This window comes from Chiloscyllium punctatum, chromosome 48 (genome assembly GCF_047496795.1).
Source record: "Chiloscyllium punctatum isolate Juve2018m chromosome 48, sChiPun1.3, whole genome shotgun sequence".
NCBI classification, from domain to species: Eukaryota; Metazoa; Chordata; class Chondrichthyes; order Orectolobiformes; family Hemiscylliidae; genus Chiloscyllium; species Chiloscyllium punctatum.
In genome coordinates this window covers 59,530,695-59,547,240 of record NC_092786.1, presented here as the reverse complement: position 1 = coordinate 59,547,240, position 16,546 = coordinate 59,530,695, and the positions used below count along the sequence as shown (strand labels likewise).

General features: G+C 43.0%; 1 protein-coding gene across 5 annotated transcripts in view; it reads left to right on the top strand.

Moving 5' to 3' along the window:
* Positions 1-16,546, top strand: part of zwilch (zwilch kinetochore protein) — a 69,994-nt gene that overhangs the window by 3,216 nt on the left and 50,232 nt on the right. For all 5 annotated transcript variants that reach the window (XM_072565370.1, XM_072565369.1, XM_072565368.1 and 2 more), the window contains exons 2-8: positions 4,388-4,439; positions 6,405-6,500; positions 9,823-9,941; positions 11,324-11,523; positions 12,210-12,289; positions 13,584-13,739; positions 14,875-14,946. In XM_072565370.1, coding sequence (XP_072421471.1) covers positions 4,388-4,439; positions 6,405-6,500; positions 9,823-9,941; positions 11,324-11,523; positions 12,210-12,289; positions 13,584-13,739; positions 14,875-14,946 — 775 coding nt within the window. The remainder of the gene's footprint in view (positions 1-4,387; positions 4,440-6,404; positions 6,501-9,822; positions 9,942-11,323; positions 11,524-12,209; positions 12,290-13,583; positions 13,740-14,874; positions 14,947-16,546) is intronic.

Genomic DNA, 16,546 nt, shown 5'->3' with positions numbered 1-16,546 from the left:
GGGAAGGAGAGAGAGGGGGGGGGGAAGGAGAGAGAAGAGGGGGGGGGGAAGGAGAGAGAGGGGGGGGGGAAGGAGAGAGAGGGGGGGGGGAAAGGAGAGAGAGGGGGGGGGTAGGTGGGGGGGAGGGGGGTAGGTGGGGGGGAGGGTAGGTGGGGGGGAGGGGGGAGAGGGTAGGTGGGGGGGAGGGGGAGGGGGTAGGTGGGGGGGGAGGGGGTAGGTGGGGGGAGAGGGTAGGTGGGGGGGGAGAGGGTAGGTGGGGGGGAGGGGGGAGGGGGTAGGGGGAGAGGGTAGGTGGGGCGAGAGAGGGTGGGGGGAGAGGGTAGGGGGTAGGTGGGGGGGAGGGGGTGGGGGGAGAGGGTAGGGGGGAGAGGGTAGGTGGGGGGAGGGGATGGGGGTAGGTGGGGGGAGAGGGTAGGTGGGGGGAGGGGTGGGGGGAGAGGGTAGGTGGGGGGGTAGGGGGTAGGTGGGGGGGTAGGGGGTAGGTGGGGAGGGGAGGGGGGAGGGGGTAGGTGGGGGGGAGGGGTGGGGGGGGAGGGGGTAGGTGGGGGGGTAGGGGGTAGGTGGGGAGGGGGGAGGGGGTAGGTGGGGGGGAGGGGGTGGGGGGAGAGGGTAGGGGGTAGGTGGGGGGGAGGGGATGGGGGGAGGTGGGGGGAAGACGGTAGGTGGGGGGGAGGGGGTGGGGAAGAGGGTAGGTGGGGGGAAGAGGGTAGGTGGGGGGAAGAGGGTAAGTGGGGGGGAAGAGGGTAGGTGGGGGGGGTAGGTGGGGGGGAGGGGGTGGGGGGAAGAGGGTCGGTGGGGGGAAGAGGGTCGGTGGGGGGGAGGGGGTAGGTGGGGGGGAGGGGTGGGGGGGAGAGGGTCGGTGGGGGTGGAGGGGTGGGGGGAAGAGGGTAGGTGGGGGGAGGGGTGGGGGTAGGTGGGGGGTGTGGGGGTAGGAGGGGGGTGGGGGGTAGCGGAGGAGTGGGTGGAGAGTGTGGAGGGGGTGGGGGGAGAGGGTAGGAGGAGGTTGGGGGGGCGGGAGCAGGGGAGGGGGTTGGGGGGGAGGGAGCGGGGGATAGCGGGGGAGTGGGGGGAAGAGTGTGGAGGGGGTGGGGGCAAGAGTGTGGAGGGGGTGGGGGGAGAGGTGGGAGGAGGGGGTAGAGGGGGGGATGGGGGAAGGGTTGGGGGGATGGGGTGGGGAGAGAGGGGGGAAGGGGGTTAGGGGGAGAGGGGGGGAATGGGGAGGGAGGGCGAAGGAGGAAGGGGAATGGGGAGGGCGAAGGAGGAAGGGGAATGGGGAGGGCGAAGGAGGAAGGGGAATGGGGAGGACGAAGGAGGAAGGGGAATGGGGAGGACGAAGGAGGAAGGGGAATGGGGAGGACGAAGGAGGAAGGGGAATGGGGAGGGTGAAGGAGGAAGGGGGAATGGGGAGGGGAATGGGGAGGGCGAAGGGGGATGGGGGAAGGGGAAGGAGGAAGGGGAATGGGGAGGGGGAAGGAGGGGGAGGGGGAAGGGGAATGGGGAAGGTGAATGGGGAGGGGGGAGGGGAAGGGGAATGGGGAAGGTGAATGGGGAGGGGGGAGGGGAAGGGGAATGGGGAAGGTGAATGGGGTAGGGGGGAAGGGGAACGGGGGGGGAGATGTATGGGGAGAGGAAGAATGGAGGGGGGAGATGTATGGGAGAGAGGTATGGAGAAGGAAGCGGGTGAGGAGGAGGGGGGAAGATCTATGTGGGAGAGGGGGTATGGAGTGGGCAGGGGGAAGGGAGGGTAGGCCCTTCAAGCCTGCTCCACCATTCAATAAGATCATGGCTGATCTTCTCGTGGCCTCATCTCCAGTTACTTGCCCACACTCCGTAACTCTTAATTCCTTCATTGTTCAAAAGAAAATCTATCTTAGCTTTAAAAACATTTATTGAAGTAACATCAACTACTTCAGTGGGCAGGGAGTTCCATATGTTCACAGCCCTCTGAGTGAAGAAGTAACTTCTCAATTCTGTCCTGAATCTGCTCCCCTAATTTTGAGACTCTGCCATCTTGTCCTAGTTTCACCTGCTAGTGGAAACAACTTCTCTACGTCTATCTTATCTATTCCCTTCATAATTTTATATGTTTCTATAAGATCCTCCCCTCATTCTTCTAAATTCCAATGAATATAATCCCAGTCTACTCAGTCTCTTCTCAAAAGCCAATCCCTTCCACTCCGGAATAAACCTAGTGAACCTCCTCTGTATCCCCTCTAGTGCCGGTGCATCCTTTCTCAAGTAAGGAGACCAAAACTGCATGCAGTACTCCAGGAATGGCCTCACCTGCACCCTGTACAGTTGCAATATAGCTTCCCTGCTTTTAAACTGAATCCCCCTAACAAGGAAAGCTAAAATTTCAGTGGCCTTCCTAATTACCTGTTGTACGTGCAGGCTAACCTTCTGCGAATCATGCACAACGACACCCAGGTCCCTCTGCATAGCAATATGTTGCAATTTTATACCATTCTCAATAGCTCTCTTTCCTGTTATTGCTACCAAAATTAGTGACTTCGCATTTATTAACATTGTATTCCATCTGTCAGATCTTTGCCCATTCACTTAAAGTATCTATGTTCCTCTGCAAAGTTGCACAGTCCTCTGCACACTTCGCTCTGCCACTCATCTTAGTGTCATCTGCAAACTTTGACACACTACACGTGGTCCCCAACTCCAAATCATCTATGTAAATTGTGAATAATTGCAGTCCCAACACTGATCCCTGAGGTACACTACTTTTACTGATCACCAACCAGAGTAGCACTCATTTATCCCCACTATTTGCTTTCTGTTAGTTAACCAATCCCCAATCCATGCTAATATTTTACCTGTAACGCCATGCATCTTTATCTTATGCAGCAGCCTCTTTTGCGACACCTTGTCGAAGGCCTTTTGGAAATGTAGGTGAACTACATCTACTGGGTCCTGTTGTCCGCCATGCTCATAATGTCTTCATAGAATTCCTAAAAATAATTAAGCATCACCTGCCCTTCATGAATTCATGCTGCATCTGCCCAACCAGACAATTTCTGTCTTGCTATTCCTTCCTTGAATTGAATTTATTGTCACGTATACCAAAGCACAGTGAAAACCTTTGTCTTGCAAGCAATATAGGCAGATCACAAAGTTAAATAGCATAGGTAAGTAAATATTAAGTAAACAGCGGCAAAAACAGAATACAGGTACAGGAGAGCGCTAAGAGTTTGTGAGTCCATTCAGTATTCTAACAGTAGGGTAGAAACTGTTTGACTGACTATGGTGGTGTCATCAGCGAACTTGTAAATGGCATTAGTCTGGTATTTAGCGACACAGTCATGGGTGTACAGTGAGTACAGTAGGGGGTTGAGTACACACCCCTGGTGGGCACCAGTGCTGAGTGTTAGTGAGGATGAAATATTAAAATTAATTAGATTCCCTACAGTGTGGAAACAGGTCCTTCGGTCCAACCAGTCCACACTGACCCTCCGAAGAGTAACCCACACAGACCCATTTCCCTCTGACTAATGCACCTAATACTATGGGCAATTTAGCACAGGCAATTCACCTGACCTGCACATCTTTGGACTGTGAGAGGAAACTGGAGCACCCAGAGGAAACCCATGCAGACGTGGGAAGAATGTGCAAACTCCACACAGACAGTCGCCCAAGGCTGGAATTGAACCTGGTGCTGTGAGGCAGCGGTGCTAACCACTGAGCCACCATGCCACTCTAAACAAATTGCCATAAGTGCACTTGCTACTTCTCCAGCCATCTCTTTTAGTATCCTGGGATGCATTCCATCAGGGCCAGTTGTCTATCCTCAACTCCATTATCTTGCTGAACACTACCTCTTCCGTGATAATGATCGTTTCCAGGTCCTCACCTATCTTCATCTCTTTGTCAATTTCTGGCATGTTATTAGTGTCCTCCACTGTAAAGACCGAGACAAAATATCTATTCAATGCATCAGCCATTTCATCATATCCCATGACTAAATGCCCCTTCTCATCCTCTAAATGATTAATGTTTAGCCACTCTTTTCCGTTTTATATATTTATTGAAACTTTTGCTATCTGTCTTAATATTCTGCACTAGTTTTTTCTCATGTTCTATCTTTTTTTTCTCTTTTTGTGGCTGTCTATTGACCTTTAAAGCTCTCCAATCTTCTAGATTCCCGTTGATCTTGGCCACTTTCTTTGCCTTCTCATTCAATTTGATAGCCTCCCTATTTCCTCAGACACCCATGGCGGATTACCCCTTTTCTTACAGTCCTTGTTTTTCACTGGAATATATTTTTCTTGAGCACTTTGAAAAACTCATGGCTTTTTTTTTCGGTATATTCAAGGCTGAATTTAAATCAGTAAAAAAAATCAAGGATTATTGTGTTTCAATGCATTTTCTTTCCTTACAGACTCTGTGACCAAGAAAACAAAGGGTTGTTAAAGGAACCCGTGCTGTACGAGGTAATCTCCTTGCAAAATTTGAGTATTTTAATTCCCCAGTACCTCTTCTTTTTCCTAAATTAAATTTTTTATGGGTTGTGAGTGTCACTGGCTGGCCAGCATTTATTGCCTGTCCCTAGTTGCCCTTGAGAAGGTGGTGGTGAGCTAACTTCTTGAACCACTGCAGTCCACCTGCTGTGGGTTGACTCAACGCCATAAGGGAGGGAATTCCAGGATATTGACCAAGCAACAGTGAACGAATGGCAATATATTTCCAAGTCAGTTTGGTGAGTGGCTTGGAGGGGAACTTGCAGGTGGTAGTGTCCTTGTCCTTCTAGATGGAAGTGGTCATGGGTTTGGAGGGTACTGTGAGGGTATTTGGGATATTTTGCAGTGCGCCTTGTAGGTGTGGTGCCAACAGAGCATGCTGCTTTGTCCTGGATGGTGTTAAGCTTCTTAAGTGTTGTTGGAGCTGCACTCATCTGGGCAAGTGGGGAATATTCCAGACTTCTGCCTTGTAGCTGGCTGGCAGGCCTTGGGGAATCAGGAGGTGAGTTACTTGCTGCAATATTCTGAGTCTCTGACCTGCGCTTGTAGCCACTCTGTCTAAGAGGTGAGTCCAGTTTAGTTTCTGGTTAATGGTAAACCCCAAAGATGTTGATCATAGGGGATTCAGTGATGGTAACACCATTGAATGTCATGGGGTTGTGGTTAGATTGTCTGTTATTGGTGATGGTCATAGCCTGGCATTTGTGTGGTGCGAATGTTATTTGCCACTTGTCAGCCCAAGTCTGGATATTGTCCAGATCTTGTTGCATTTGAACATTGACTGCTTCAGCATCTAAGGAGTTGTGAATGGTGCTGAACATTGTGCACTCATTGGTGAATATCCAGCTCAATAGTCTGGTGTTTGCTTGGTTCTACTCACTGCATCATTCACAACCTTAAGCAATGATGTCGAGCTCAACAATGGTGGTGTCATCAGCAAACTTGTAAATGGCATTAGTCTGGTATTTAGCGACACAGTCATGGGTATACAGTGAGTACAGTAGGGGATTGAGTACACACCCCTGGTGGGCACCAGTGCTGAGTGTTAGTGAGGATGAAGTATTAAAATTAATTAGATTCCCTACAGTGTGGAAACAGGTCCTTCGGTCCAACCAGTCCACACTGACCCTCCGAAGAGTAACCCACACAGACCCATTTCCCTCTGACTAATGCACCTAATACTATGGGCAATTTAGCACAGGCAATTCACCTGACCTGCACATCTTTGGACTATGGGAGGAAACCGGAGCACCCAGAGGAAACCCATGCAGACGTGGGAAGAATATGCAAACTCCACACAGACAGTCGCCCGAGGCTAGAATTGAACCTGGTGCTGTGAGATGAAATTCCATTGATACGGCCTCTCCTAACTCATCTGAATGGCCAGATTGCTGTCCAATATCCTTCAATAGGTCTTTGGAGATATATATGTTCATCGTGGAAGATTATTTTTTTAATCTCAACAGTTTTGCAGTCCTAACAATGTTTCCATCCTACACAATTGAAACTTCCTGGGCAGTTTTCTCAAAGCTATTTACAGTGAGCGCCCATGCAAAGTTTAGTGTGGCACACTTGCACTTCAATCTGATCTATTACAGTTAAGGGAATAGATTTTTTTGAAACTTTCTTTTCTAAAGATCTTTGTTTTATTCTCCCTCGACAAATTACTGTGGGGATCATTGTTGTATTTGCTATCTGCAGTGACTTCCTATCGACTTATTTTCCACTTTCTCCACTCCATTAACTAGGGATTTGCCTTTCACAATGTAATTGAGATGCTTGTGCCCATATTGTGTCATTTTGCTCTGCCCATTAAGGTAGAGCACCGTTGAGCTTTGACCTTGCACTATCCCCCTAAGGGCATGTACTCACTGTGCAAACAATTGAAAGCAAGATTTATTTTGAGAGTTTTGGCCTTTTTTCTGGTTTACCTCCTAGGATGATGTTCAAGTCCAGATTGTAACTAAAGTGAACAGAAGTCCCTTGCAAGCTTTCTGGAAGAAGAATGTGCCCATCTTCATAGCAGAGAGAGCAGTAAGTATTTAAAGTAAAGTGTTATTCTATTATTTATTGAGACTTTTATGCAGGAGGCTCTAATTCATACCTATGCCAGTAATCAATTTCCAATTCTTAATGTTTGAGGTCAGTCATCATTCAGGATTGGAGTAAGGATGAGTTGATGGAAAGACTTGATTTGAAGACTATGGACTTCATCTTCTCACTACACAAGCAAGTGAAAAGGAATTGTTACATAAATTTGTATTTGCATTAGAACCATTTCTTAGTGATGCTTCATTTCCATGTTCTTGAAATTTTTGGCTATTTAGGGTGAACATTTTCGTTTTCATCCCTCCATCATCTCCTTTCTGTTTTAAGCTGCTGCTTTCTTCAAATTTTAAATTGTTTTTCTGCCAACGGCAGCAATTTTTTTAAAAGCGAGTGCTGGAAATTTTGCCATAGGCCAGTTTGGTTGCTGATTGGGCTGGAAATAATCACCTACAATCTGTTAGAAATACCTGTTAGTAGTGTGGTAGTTAGGAGACTTGTTAAAGTAATGGGTAGGTCCACTCAAGGACAAAGGAGGAAATTTATGCTTGAAGCCAGAGGAAGTGGGTGAAGTCCTAATGAGTATTATTTATCAGTATCTACCAGTGAGAAGGACATGGATGATGGTAAGATTAGAGAGGGGTGTGTTGATATTCAAGGGCATGTCAATATTGTTATCAAGTTGAAGGCGTGTACTGTACCTTTAAGAGAGAGTGAATACTGTTCTGAACTGAGAGCTTACAAACATCTGTGTATATGATTAGTTGGCAGTCCCAGGGTCGACTGGAAAATTGAAGATATGTAACATTTGGCTGTGAAATGGATACCTGAGTTTTGATTGTTGTTTTGACAACAATTTGAATTTAACCAATTAGTTTTAATTATGCCCCAGGATACTAAAACTCAATCAAGTTTGATTTTGTTGTATTATTAACGTTGAACCAATGAAACGTCCAATGATGGGGATATAAAATTGCAGACATTTTGAAAATTGGAAAGAGACCCAAGAAGTTATGCAACACTCTCTATCAATGAAATGTATTCATAGTAAAAAGAAAGAAGATGACCCAGGGAGATCTTCAGCCGGAAGAAGACAGGTACCAAAGACGACGGCAGATGTGTGGTTTTGAAATTAAGTTGATGTTATTTTAATAAGTGTCTTATTGAAACAGCATATTGTTAAAGAGTTGGAGTCAGATAATCAGTAAGAAAGGGAGGCTTAGAGTTGTGAATAGGTGATGTTTAATATTCGCTTTTACAGTTTAAAAAATAAATTGATATTATATTCTTTAAATAGTGGAATTTGGGAGTTCTCTGTCACTCGTATTTCACTGGATTACAAGGTGAAGTGAGCTTTTCTGGGTATTTGCTTTAATTAACAGAAGGGTAAAGATCTTTGTATCCTCTTTAACCACAGATGAGAACCCAGAAGATGTTTTAAGAAGGGCACAGGGATAATACAGGAGCCTTGCACCAATGGTAGGGAAATTATTGGAGAAGATTCTTAGGAACAGGATTAAATTGCATTTTGAAACAATTGGACCTATTAGGGAGAGACAGCATGGCTTTGTGCAGGGAGGTCTTGCCTCACAAGTTTGTTTGAGTTTTTTTGAGGTCGCAACGAAGATCATTGAAGACAAAGGGTAGTTATGGAGGTTTGTTTTTTTGACTGGAGGTCAGTCACCAGTGGTGTTCCACAAGAATCGGTGCTGGACCCTCTGATGTCTGTAATATATATTATATATATATATATAAAAAGAATTTGGATAAGAATGTACAGAGGAACTTTGATTATCTAAATATTGGATCATCCGGCAAAATCGAATGGTCCCGATATTTGGCTAAACTATGTTATCCAGCACTCGATTATCCGGAATTTAATTAACCAAATGATATCTTTCCACCCATGTCCTTTGGATAATTGAGGTTCCTCTGTAGCTGGTCTGATTAGTAAGTTTGCAGACGACATGAAAATAGGTGGAGGTGCAGATAGTGAGGAAGGTTGTCAAAGGATTCACAGGATATAGATCAGTTAGAAATTTGGGCAGAGAAAAAGCAGATGGAGTGTAATCCAAACAGGTGGGACTAGTTTGGGTTGGGATATCTGGCCGGCATGGACGGGTTGGACCAAAGGGTCTGTTTCCATGCTGTACATCTCTATGACTCTAAGTGTGAGGTGATACATTTTGGGAGGTCAAATGCAAGAGGAAAATACACAATAAATGGTAGCACCCTGTGGAGCATTGATACACAGGGGGATCAAACCTGCAGCTCCCTGAAAGGAGCAACACAAGTGGATAAGGTGATAAAGAAGGCTGATCAGAGCATTGAGTATATAAGTTGGTAAGTCGTGTTCAGAGTATTGGGTGCAACTCTGGTTGTGACAGTATAGGAAATATTTGGAGAAGATGCAAAAGAGGTTTACTGAGATGTTGGCTGGATTAGATATATTACCTATAAGAAGAGGATGGACAAACTTGAATTCTGCTGTAGCATCACAGCTGAGGGATGACCTGAGAGAAGTATAAAAAATTATGAGAGGCATGGGTAGTCAGAGTCTTTTTCCCAGGGAGGAAATGTCAAATAATAAGGTGAGAGGAAGAAAGTTTAAAGGAGATACGCAAAGCAAGTTTTTTACACAGAGGGTGGTAGGTGCCTGGAGCCATTTACGTCCCTTTTAAATCTTTTTCCACTCACCTTAAACTTATGCCCTCCTAGTTTTCGACTCCCCTACCTTGGTGATATTTGGCTATTCACCCTATCTATGTCCCTCATGATTTTATAAATCTCTACAAGATAACCCCTCTGTCTCTGCAGGTGAAATAGCCCCAGCCAATCAGCCACACCCTACAGCTGAAACCTTCAACCCTGGCAATGATCAACAAAATGTTAGAACTAGCCCCAGTATCAATTTTAGAGAGAAGTAAGATTGCTTCCTATTACAGTAATTTGACATGTTTGAACATCCGACAAGAAAAGGAACAAAAACAGAAGTTGCTGGAAAAGCTCAGCAGGTCTGGCAGCATCTGTGACGAGAAATCAAAAAGTTAATGTTTCAGGTCTGGTGACCCTTCATCCAATGTCCGACAAGAAAAGGACTGGCTGAGCTTTGATCCCTTTCTCCAGTTGTATAGCACATTCATGGTCATTGTTTATGGTCACACCTGAAGATTGAGTTTGGTATTTCTTGTGGGGGATTTGATTCCTTACCTGTACTCGGATGCACTCACCTTGGTGAGCTTTGCTGCTGTGCTGTTTATGTATTTATTTCAATTACTTTGCCTATATGCTGTACTCTCTTTACTTGCAGTCACTTAAAGTTAATGAGGACCAATTGGAAGACTCTTGTATTAATGAAACCAGCAATCTAACATCAAGCAAGTTGGAAGAAGACATTGGACCTCTACCCCTCTCTGTCATGAAGGCAAGGTAATTAGCAAAGTAACGAGTTCCAGGATTTTGACCCAGCTACACTGAAAGAACAGAATCTGTTTCCAAGTCAGAATGGTCAGTGGCTTGAAGGGGAACTTGCAGGTAGTGGTGTTCCTATGTTTCTGCTGCCCTAGTCCTTTTAAATGGAAATGATTATGGTTTTGGAAGGTGCTGCCAAAGAACTTTTGGCAAATTTGATTTTTTAAACTTTATTGTCACGTGTGCTCGAGTACAGGAGTGCAGTGAAAAGTGTACAATGTCAAACTTGTGTGGTGCATGTTATATATGGTACATATAGAGAGAGTGGATGTGGTGTGAATCAAACAAGCTGCCTTGTCCTGAATGGTGTCAAGCTTTTTGACTGTTGTAGGAAATGCAGTCATTCAGGAAAGTGGGGAGTACTCCTTCACACTTGTGCCTTGTAGATGGCGGACATGCTTTGGGGAGTCAGGAGGTGAGTTACTCACTACAGTATTCCTGGTCTCTGACATGCACTTGTAAACATTGTCTGGCATTCATAAGGCTTGAATATTATTTGTCACTTTTGAGCCCAAGCCTAGATAACGTCCAGAACATGTTGCATTTGAACATGGACTGCTTCAGTATCGGAGGAGTCGCAATTGGTGCTGAATATTATAAAATCATCAGTGGACATCCCCACCTCCAACCTTTTGATGGAGGGAAGGTCATTGATGAGGCAGCTGAAGTTGGAAGGGCTTAGGACATTACCCTGAGCAATTTCTGCAGAGATATCCTGGAGCTGAGTGACTGTCTTTCAACTACCACAGCTGCCATCTTCTTATGTGCCGGCTATGATTCCAACCAGCAAAGAGATTTCCTCCAATTCCTATTGACTTCAGTTTTGCTAGGTCTCCTTGATGTCACAATTGATCAGTTGCAGCCTTGATGTCAAGAGCTGTCATTCTCAGCTCACCTCTGGAATTCAGCTCCTTTGTCCATGTTGTATAAGGCTGTACGGTTAGGAGCTGAGTGGCCCTGGTGAAACCCAAACTGGGCATGAATGAGCAAGTTATTCTGAGCATGCACTGCTTGATTGCACTGTTGATAACTCCTGTTGCTTTACTGATGAATGGTTGTTGAGAATAGGGATATTTGTGGAACCGCCGCCACCAGTGAGTTGTTTGACTGTCCACCATCATTCATGACCTGATGTAGCAAGACTTCAAAGCTTCGATCTGATCCTTTGATTGTAGGATTGCATAGTTCTATCAACCACTTGCTACTTATCTTGCTTGGCATGCAAGTAGTCCTGTTTTGTAGCTTGACCAGATTGAGATTGACATCTCAAATTCATCTATGTGGTATTGATGCTGCTTTTTTCCATCTCTAATGCTTATTTATTTTTCTTCTATTTTTAGACAGTTGGTTTCCTGGTACACCTTGGCCCATAATCCACACATGGCCCAGGTGGTCAACTGCAGTACATCAACTGCCTTTCCTCTGCTGTGGGTAAGATGCGATGGTTCTGATCCTGAAGGTACTGTTTGGCTAGGAGCTGAACCTGTGAATACCGGGAAAGAGATTACATCAATAGTTTTCCATATAGTTACATGCACTGGTAAGATATCAAAACAGTACTTTTATAAAGAGTTGTATTAAACATTATCTCAATCATTATTCATGGAAAGATGAAATCCAAACCTGAAAACTTCACTGTCTTAAAATGTGGGAATTAGAATTCGTAATACAAATATTAAAAAAAAGGATACAATGTAATATGACTCTAAACTGAGGATTTAATGCCTGTGCACCTTGCTGTGACAAGCCTTTAACATTTAATAAAGCACCACATGAAGGTTGCACTGGATCCTGGCTTCCATGCTCCAGTGACCATTATTTTATATATAAAAAGTCACTTTATTTCCAAAGGACCAAGAGGCTGCTCTCTCATTAGCAAGAGAGAGACAAATGATGCTATGGAACCTGAGGGTCATCATACCTCAGGCAAGGTTGGGAAGGAGAGTCCTTCATGATAACCTCGGCAGATGCAGGAATTGAACTTGCGCTGTTGGCATCACTCTGCATCACAAACTGGCCAATATCTATAATGTAGAACAAATCAATGAGCTCCATTTCTTCACACTAACTGTTGTAAAGCTTCCCTATGTGCTTGTTTTCTTTTTCAGTCTTGCCAAGGGACTTGAATATATGCAATGATTGTCTTGTCACTTTTTAGTGGGCAAATGCAAAGAATTATTTTCTGTTTGAATACTATTTTCAAAATATTATTTCTCATTCTTTTAGGACCAATTTTTGACAAAAATTCTTTCACAAGCGTAGAAAAGTTGAAGACTGCCCATAAAGACAGACATCTTTGTTCTGCTGTAAGTATTTCCACTCACTTTCTTTCCCCCGCCATGTGCTCCCCATCAGTTGTGTATAGCTTTGATAAATCCTATAAAATTCTGAGATAAATCAGTATGTTATCTTTATTTAGTATCTTTTAATGTAAGATAACTTGAGTTGCTTCGCAGAAGTGTATAAAGCAAAACTAAACACTGCACTATTCCAAAACCCACATGTACTATGGCTAATCCACTTAGCCTACACATTCTTGGATAGTTGGAGGAAACCGGGGCACCTGACAGAAACCCACGCAGTAATCATGGGTTGGGCAAAGTGATATTAGAGCAGATGGTTAGAAGCTTAGTCAGAGGTAGGTTTTGAGGAATGTGTTAAAGGAAGAAAAATAGGCAGAAAGGTTTGTGGAGGGAATTTGAGCTTGGAGCTTGGGTGTCAATAGTTGAAAAATCAAAATCAAACATGTCTGGGTGTACAGAATTAAATGAATGTAGATATTTCAGAAGGTTATAAGCCTGGAAGAAATTACAGAAATCAGGTGTGTTATACCAGAAAGGAATGTGAAAATAAACATGAGAATTTTAAATTTTGAGGCATTGTTTGACAGGCATCTAATATTGATCAACCTTAACTATTTTCCTTTCTATCTTCCATTCGTCATCACCAAGCTTCCAAACTCTAAGGTTTACACTCCATTTTAGCTGCAAACCTGGAATGTCTCTTTATTTTTGAGGGTGCACACTTTCCTACTTTTATTTTAAATTCTGTTTTGGATCCTTTTGCTCAACTTTCACATTTCTTTGTGGCCCTGCTCCTCCCTATATCATCAACTCTTCCAGACCCTCAACCCTGAGACATTTGTGCTCTGTTAATTCTGGCCTCTTGAGCACCTTGTTTTTAGTTGATCCGCTATTGGTGGCTGTTACTGTACTGCCTTGGTCCCAAGTTCTTGAATTCCTTCCCCAGATCTCTCTATCTCCCTCTCATTGTATTAATATATGCTGTAGGACTGTCAGACCTCATATTGCATTTTGTGACTTGGACTTTTTGTTAGGTTAAAGACAGCATAGAAGTTATTGTTTCTGTGGCTTTTATTGATTTTTTTTCTAAGTAAGACTTTAGATTGTAAGATTGTGGGCACAATTACAAAGACTTGTACATGTATATTGCATTTCAAGTCCTCAGGATTCTGAAGTAAGAAACCAGTTCTGAGATTACGAAAGTGTCTTAAAATATATGTTGGGAAATATGTTTACTTTGGGGAAAAGCATTGAAATATTACGTTATTATGTGTAATGGCCTATTGCCTTGATTCAGGTCATAACGAAGGGCAATGCACAGTATGATTTGTTTGGTGCCACTGTATTGGAGAATACAATATTGGAATCCCAGAGTAACATTATGGTGGATTTCACTTGGAACAATGTGGACAAAATCTTAGAAATTCCACCACTTACATCAATTGCTACGCTGGTAAGGAAATGAAACAAGGTACCGGCTACTCTTGCTGTTTGTGTCATTTATGTAATCCAGGACAGTTCTCTCGTTCACACAAGTGCACACTCTAATACATGTACAGAACATGTGAGGTTTGCTTTTTGGAGGCAGGTTTGTCTGTTTCTTTTTCATGTCTGTAGATGCCATGAGATTGTTTGCCTAAAGGCAAACCTCAGACTGAATCCAAAGTATCAGCCAGTGTAACTGTTAGAAGGTTGTCATCAATGGTGATGACCTCCAATTTATCCCTGTCTACATTGTTAAAGCAGTGGCTTTTTGGTGTGGGAAATTTGCATTGCATTCCTGAACTACTACTCAGCTGAGTCTGAAGGACTTTTAAAAATTTTCATGGGGGATATGGGTGTCGTTGGCTAGATCAGCATTTGTTCCCTACCCTCAAGAAGTTGGTCATAAGCTGTGTTCTTCTATCGTTGCAGTCCATGTGATGGAGGTACACCCAATGTGCTGTTCCAAGAAGAAGTTCCAGGGTGCTGGGTACAAGCTAGTGTTTCATGGACTAGAGAAGAATGAATCACTTATAGCCTTGTCTCTTGAATTAAAGAATCAGTTGCATGTGGCATTGTCAAATATTAAGAAATCAGATTCCTGTTTGGATTTTTTTTAAATGCATTAGTGCACACTTACAAAAGACTTTTTGGAGGAGGCTTTGTGCATGTTTGGGGAGGGTTGAGGGCCAGTTTGACTCTAAAATTTATCAATACACAATCCAATTTTCCTTTCATGTTGTGATATTTTTGTTTCTTAATTACCTCCTAGTAAACCATTCTAAACATTCTATACCTAGCGTAACAATTGGTATTTGATTAACTTTTTAACTTAGAATTTTTCTCTACTGGTGTAATTTTAATATTTTATACAAGATTGAAAACTTTTGAAGTAACTCATCAGTGATTTAACCTCAATAAAGAAAAGCTGATCATCAGTTGCCAGTTGAAACTGTATTTTGTAGGCCATGAATGCAGTTAAGTACCTTGTGTGAACTGGCTAGGCTTAGCCTCCAAATTCCTAGTGATAGATTGGACTCATTTGGCCTAGTTTTATATTGTGTGTCTGTTACAGTTTTATTGTCCTTGTTTTGTGGTTGTTTTAGAATATCAAAGTGGAACCTGGAGACCTGAGAAGTCCTGTTATCCAAATATATAAGGAGCTAGAATTTCTTCTCGTAAGTATTTACTTCAAATAAATATTCATAAATTCATCAATTCTTTACAATTTTTTAAAAATTTATGATCATAACGACATGTTCCAACATCTTGCAGGCTGATCCAAAAGCTCTTTTATGATGTTTTAAATGCACAGAGGCAATATTCTTCTAGGGTGGTGAATGTGAGGAATTGGTGTCTTTGGTCAAAAAACATTGTTTCTTCTTGTATTACACAAATAGCTTTGATAAAGTAGTTCACAGGCACTAGTTAGTCTCAAAAATCTGAACATTCTATTCATTTAATTTGCTGTATAGAATTTTTAGAGCATTGCTCTTAGTTAGTGGGGTTAATAAAATTGGAATTTCTAGCAATCACAATTGTCTTTTTTAACAGTTCTTAATGTCATAATTTAGTTGTGCCTGTTCTTCATAGAGCAGCTGCTTTCCTGCTATGCTGTCCGGCTATTATGATTGTAAGTGGTGTGATATATCTCAATTTTAATATAATTTGTTTTCAGAGTTTGAATTTGAACTAATGACATGAGAGTTTTGATCTGTCTGAACTCAATCAAGAGTTCTTGGAAGATAATGGGAACTTGTTAACTTTCTTTATGAAAGAACAAAGTAAACAATTATACATTGGACGCTTATTAGAAGCTTTTCCATTTAGAAAGTCCAAATTTGTGTTTTTCTTTTGATTTGGGGAAACATCCATAGTTTGAAGAAAGCCCTTTTAGTTTCAATTTGACAGTTTGCAGAAGTCTTGATTGAAGCTGGGTATGTAAGACAGTTGCTCCCAAATAAGGGAGATAGATTAGAACTGTTTAGAATATATTACTTCAGTAAGGAATTTAGTTTTAAAGTTCTAGACCAGAACGATTTGGTTAAAACTCTGAAGGGATTTTTGAAGCTGAGGAAGTCTATACTTTGTATGAAGGTATGAGGATAGAGTCACAGAGTTGTACAGCGTGGAAATACACCCTTCGGTCAGACTTGTCCATGCCAACCATTTTTCCTAAATAGTCGCATTTGCCCATATCCCTCTAAACCTCTCCTATTAATGTACCCATCCAGGTGCCTTTTAAATGTTGTAATTGTATCAGCCTCCATCACTTCCTCTGGCAGTTCATTCCATACACGCACCACCCTGTGTGAAAAAGTTGCCCCTTAGGTCCCTTTTAAATCTTTCCCTCTCACCTTAAACTTAAATGAGACAAACCAGATTTGCCAAGCTAGGTATTGAAGAGACAACTTAGTCAGGGAAGGGAATTCTCTGTGGCATTTGAATGCTGTAAAAGACTGCTGTTGGGATTAATGGGATTGTATTTTACCATATGTTTTGAAATCTTTAAATTTGTTATATGTGAAATGTTTGATTTTTTTTTCCCATTGGTTTTGTGATAAATTTCTGTTTTATTGTTGAAACCATTTTTGCAGCATTGCATGCTTGTTACAGTGAGAGATCACCTTGTTCAATTCTGGCAAGAGTTAGTAACTCTGGTTTTGAATCTTTTGCTTCATAAGCTTAGCTATCATTTCCAGATCATTTACAGGATCCACCCTCCAGATTCCCCTCCTGTTTGTTACCCTCCTCTTATTCTCTTCCTTTTACACTGCC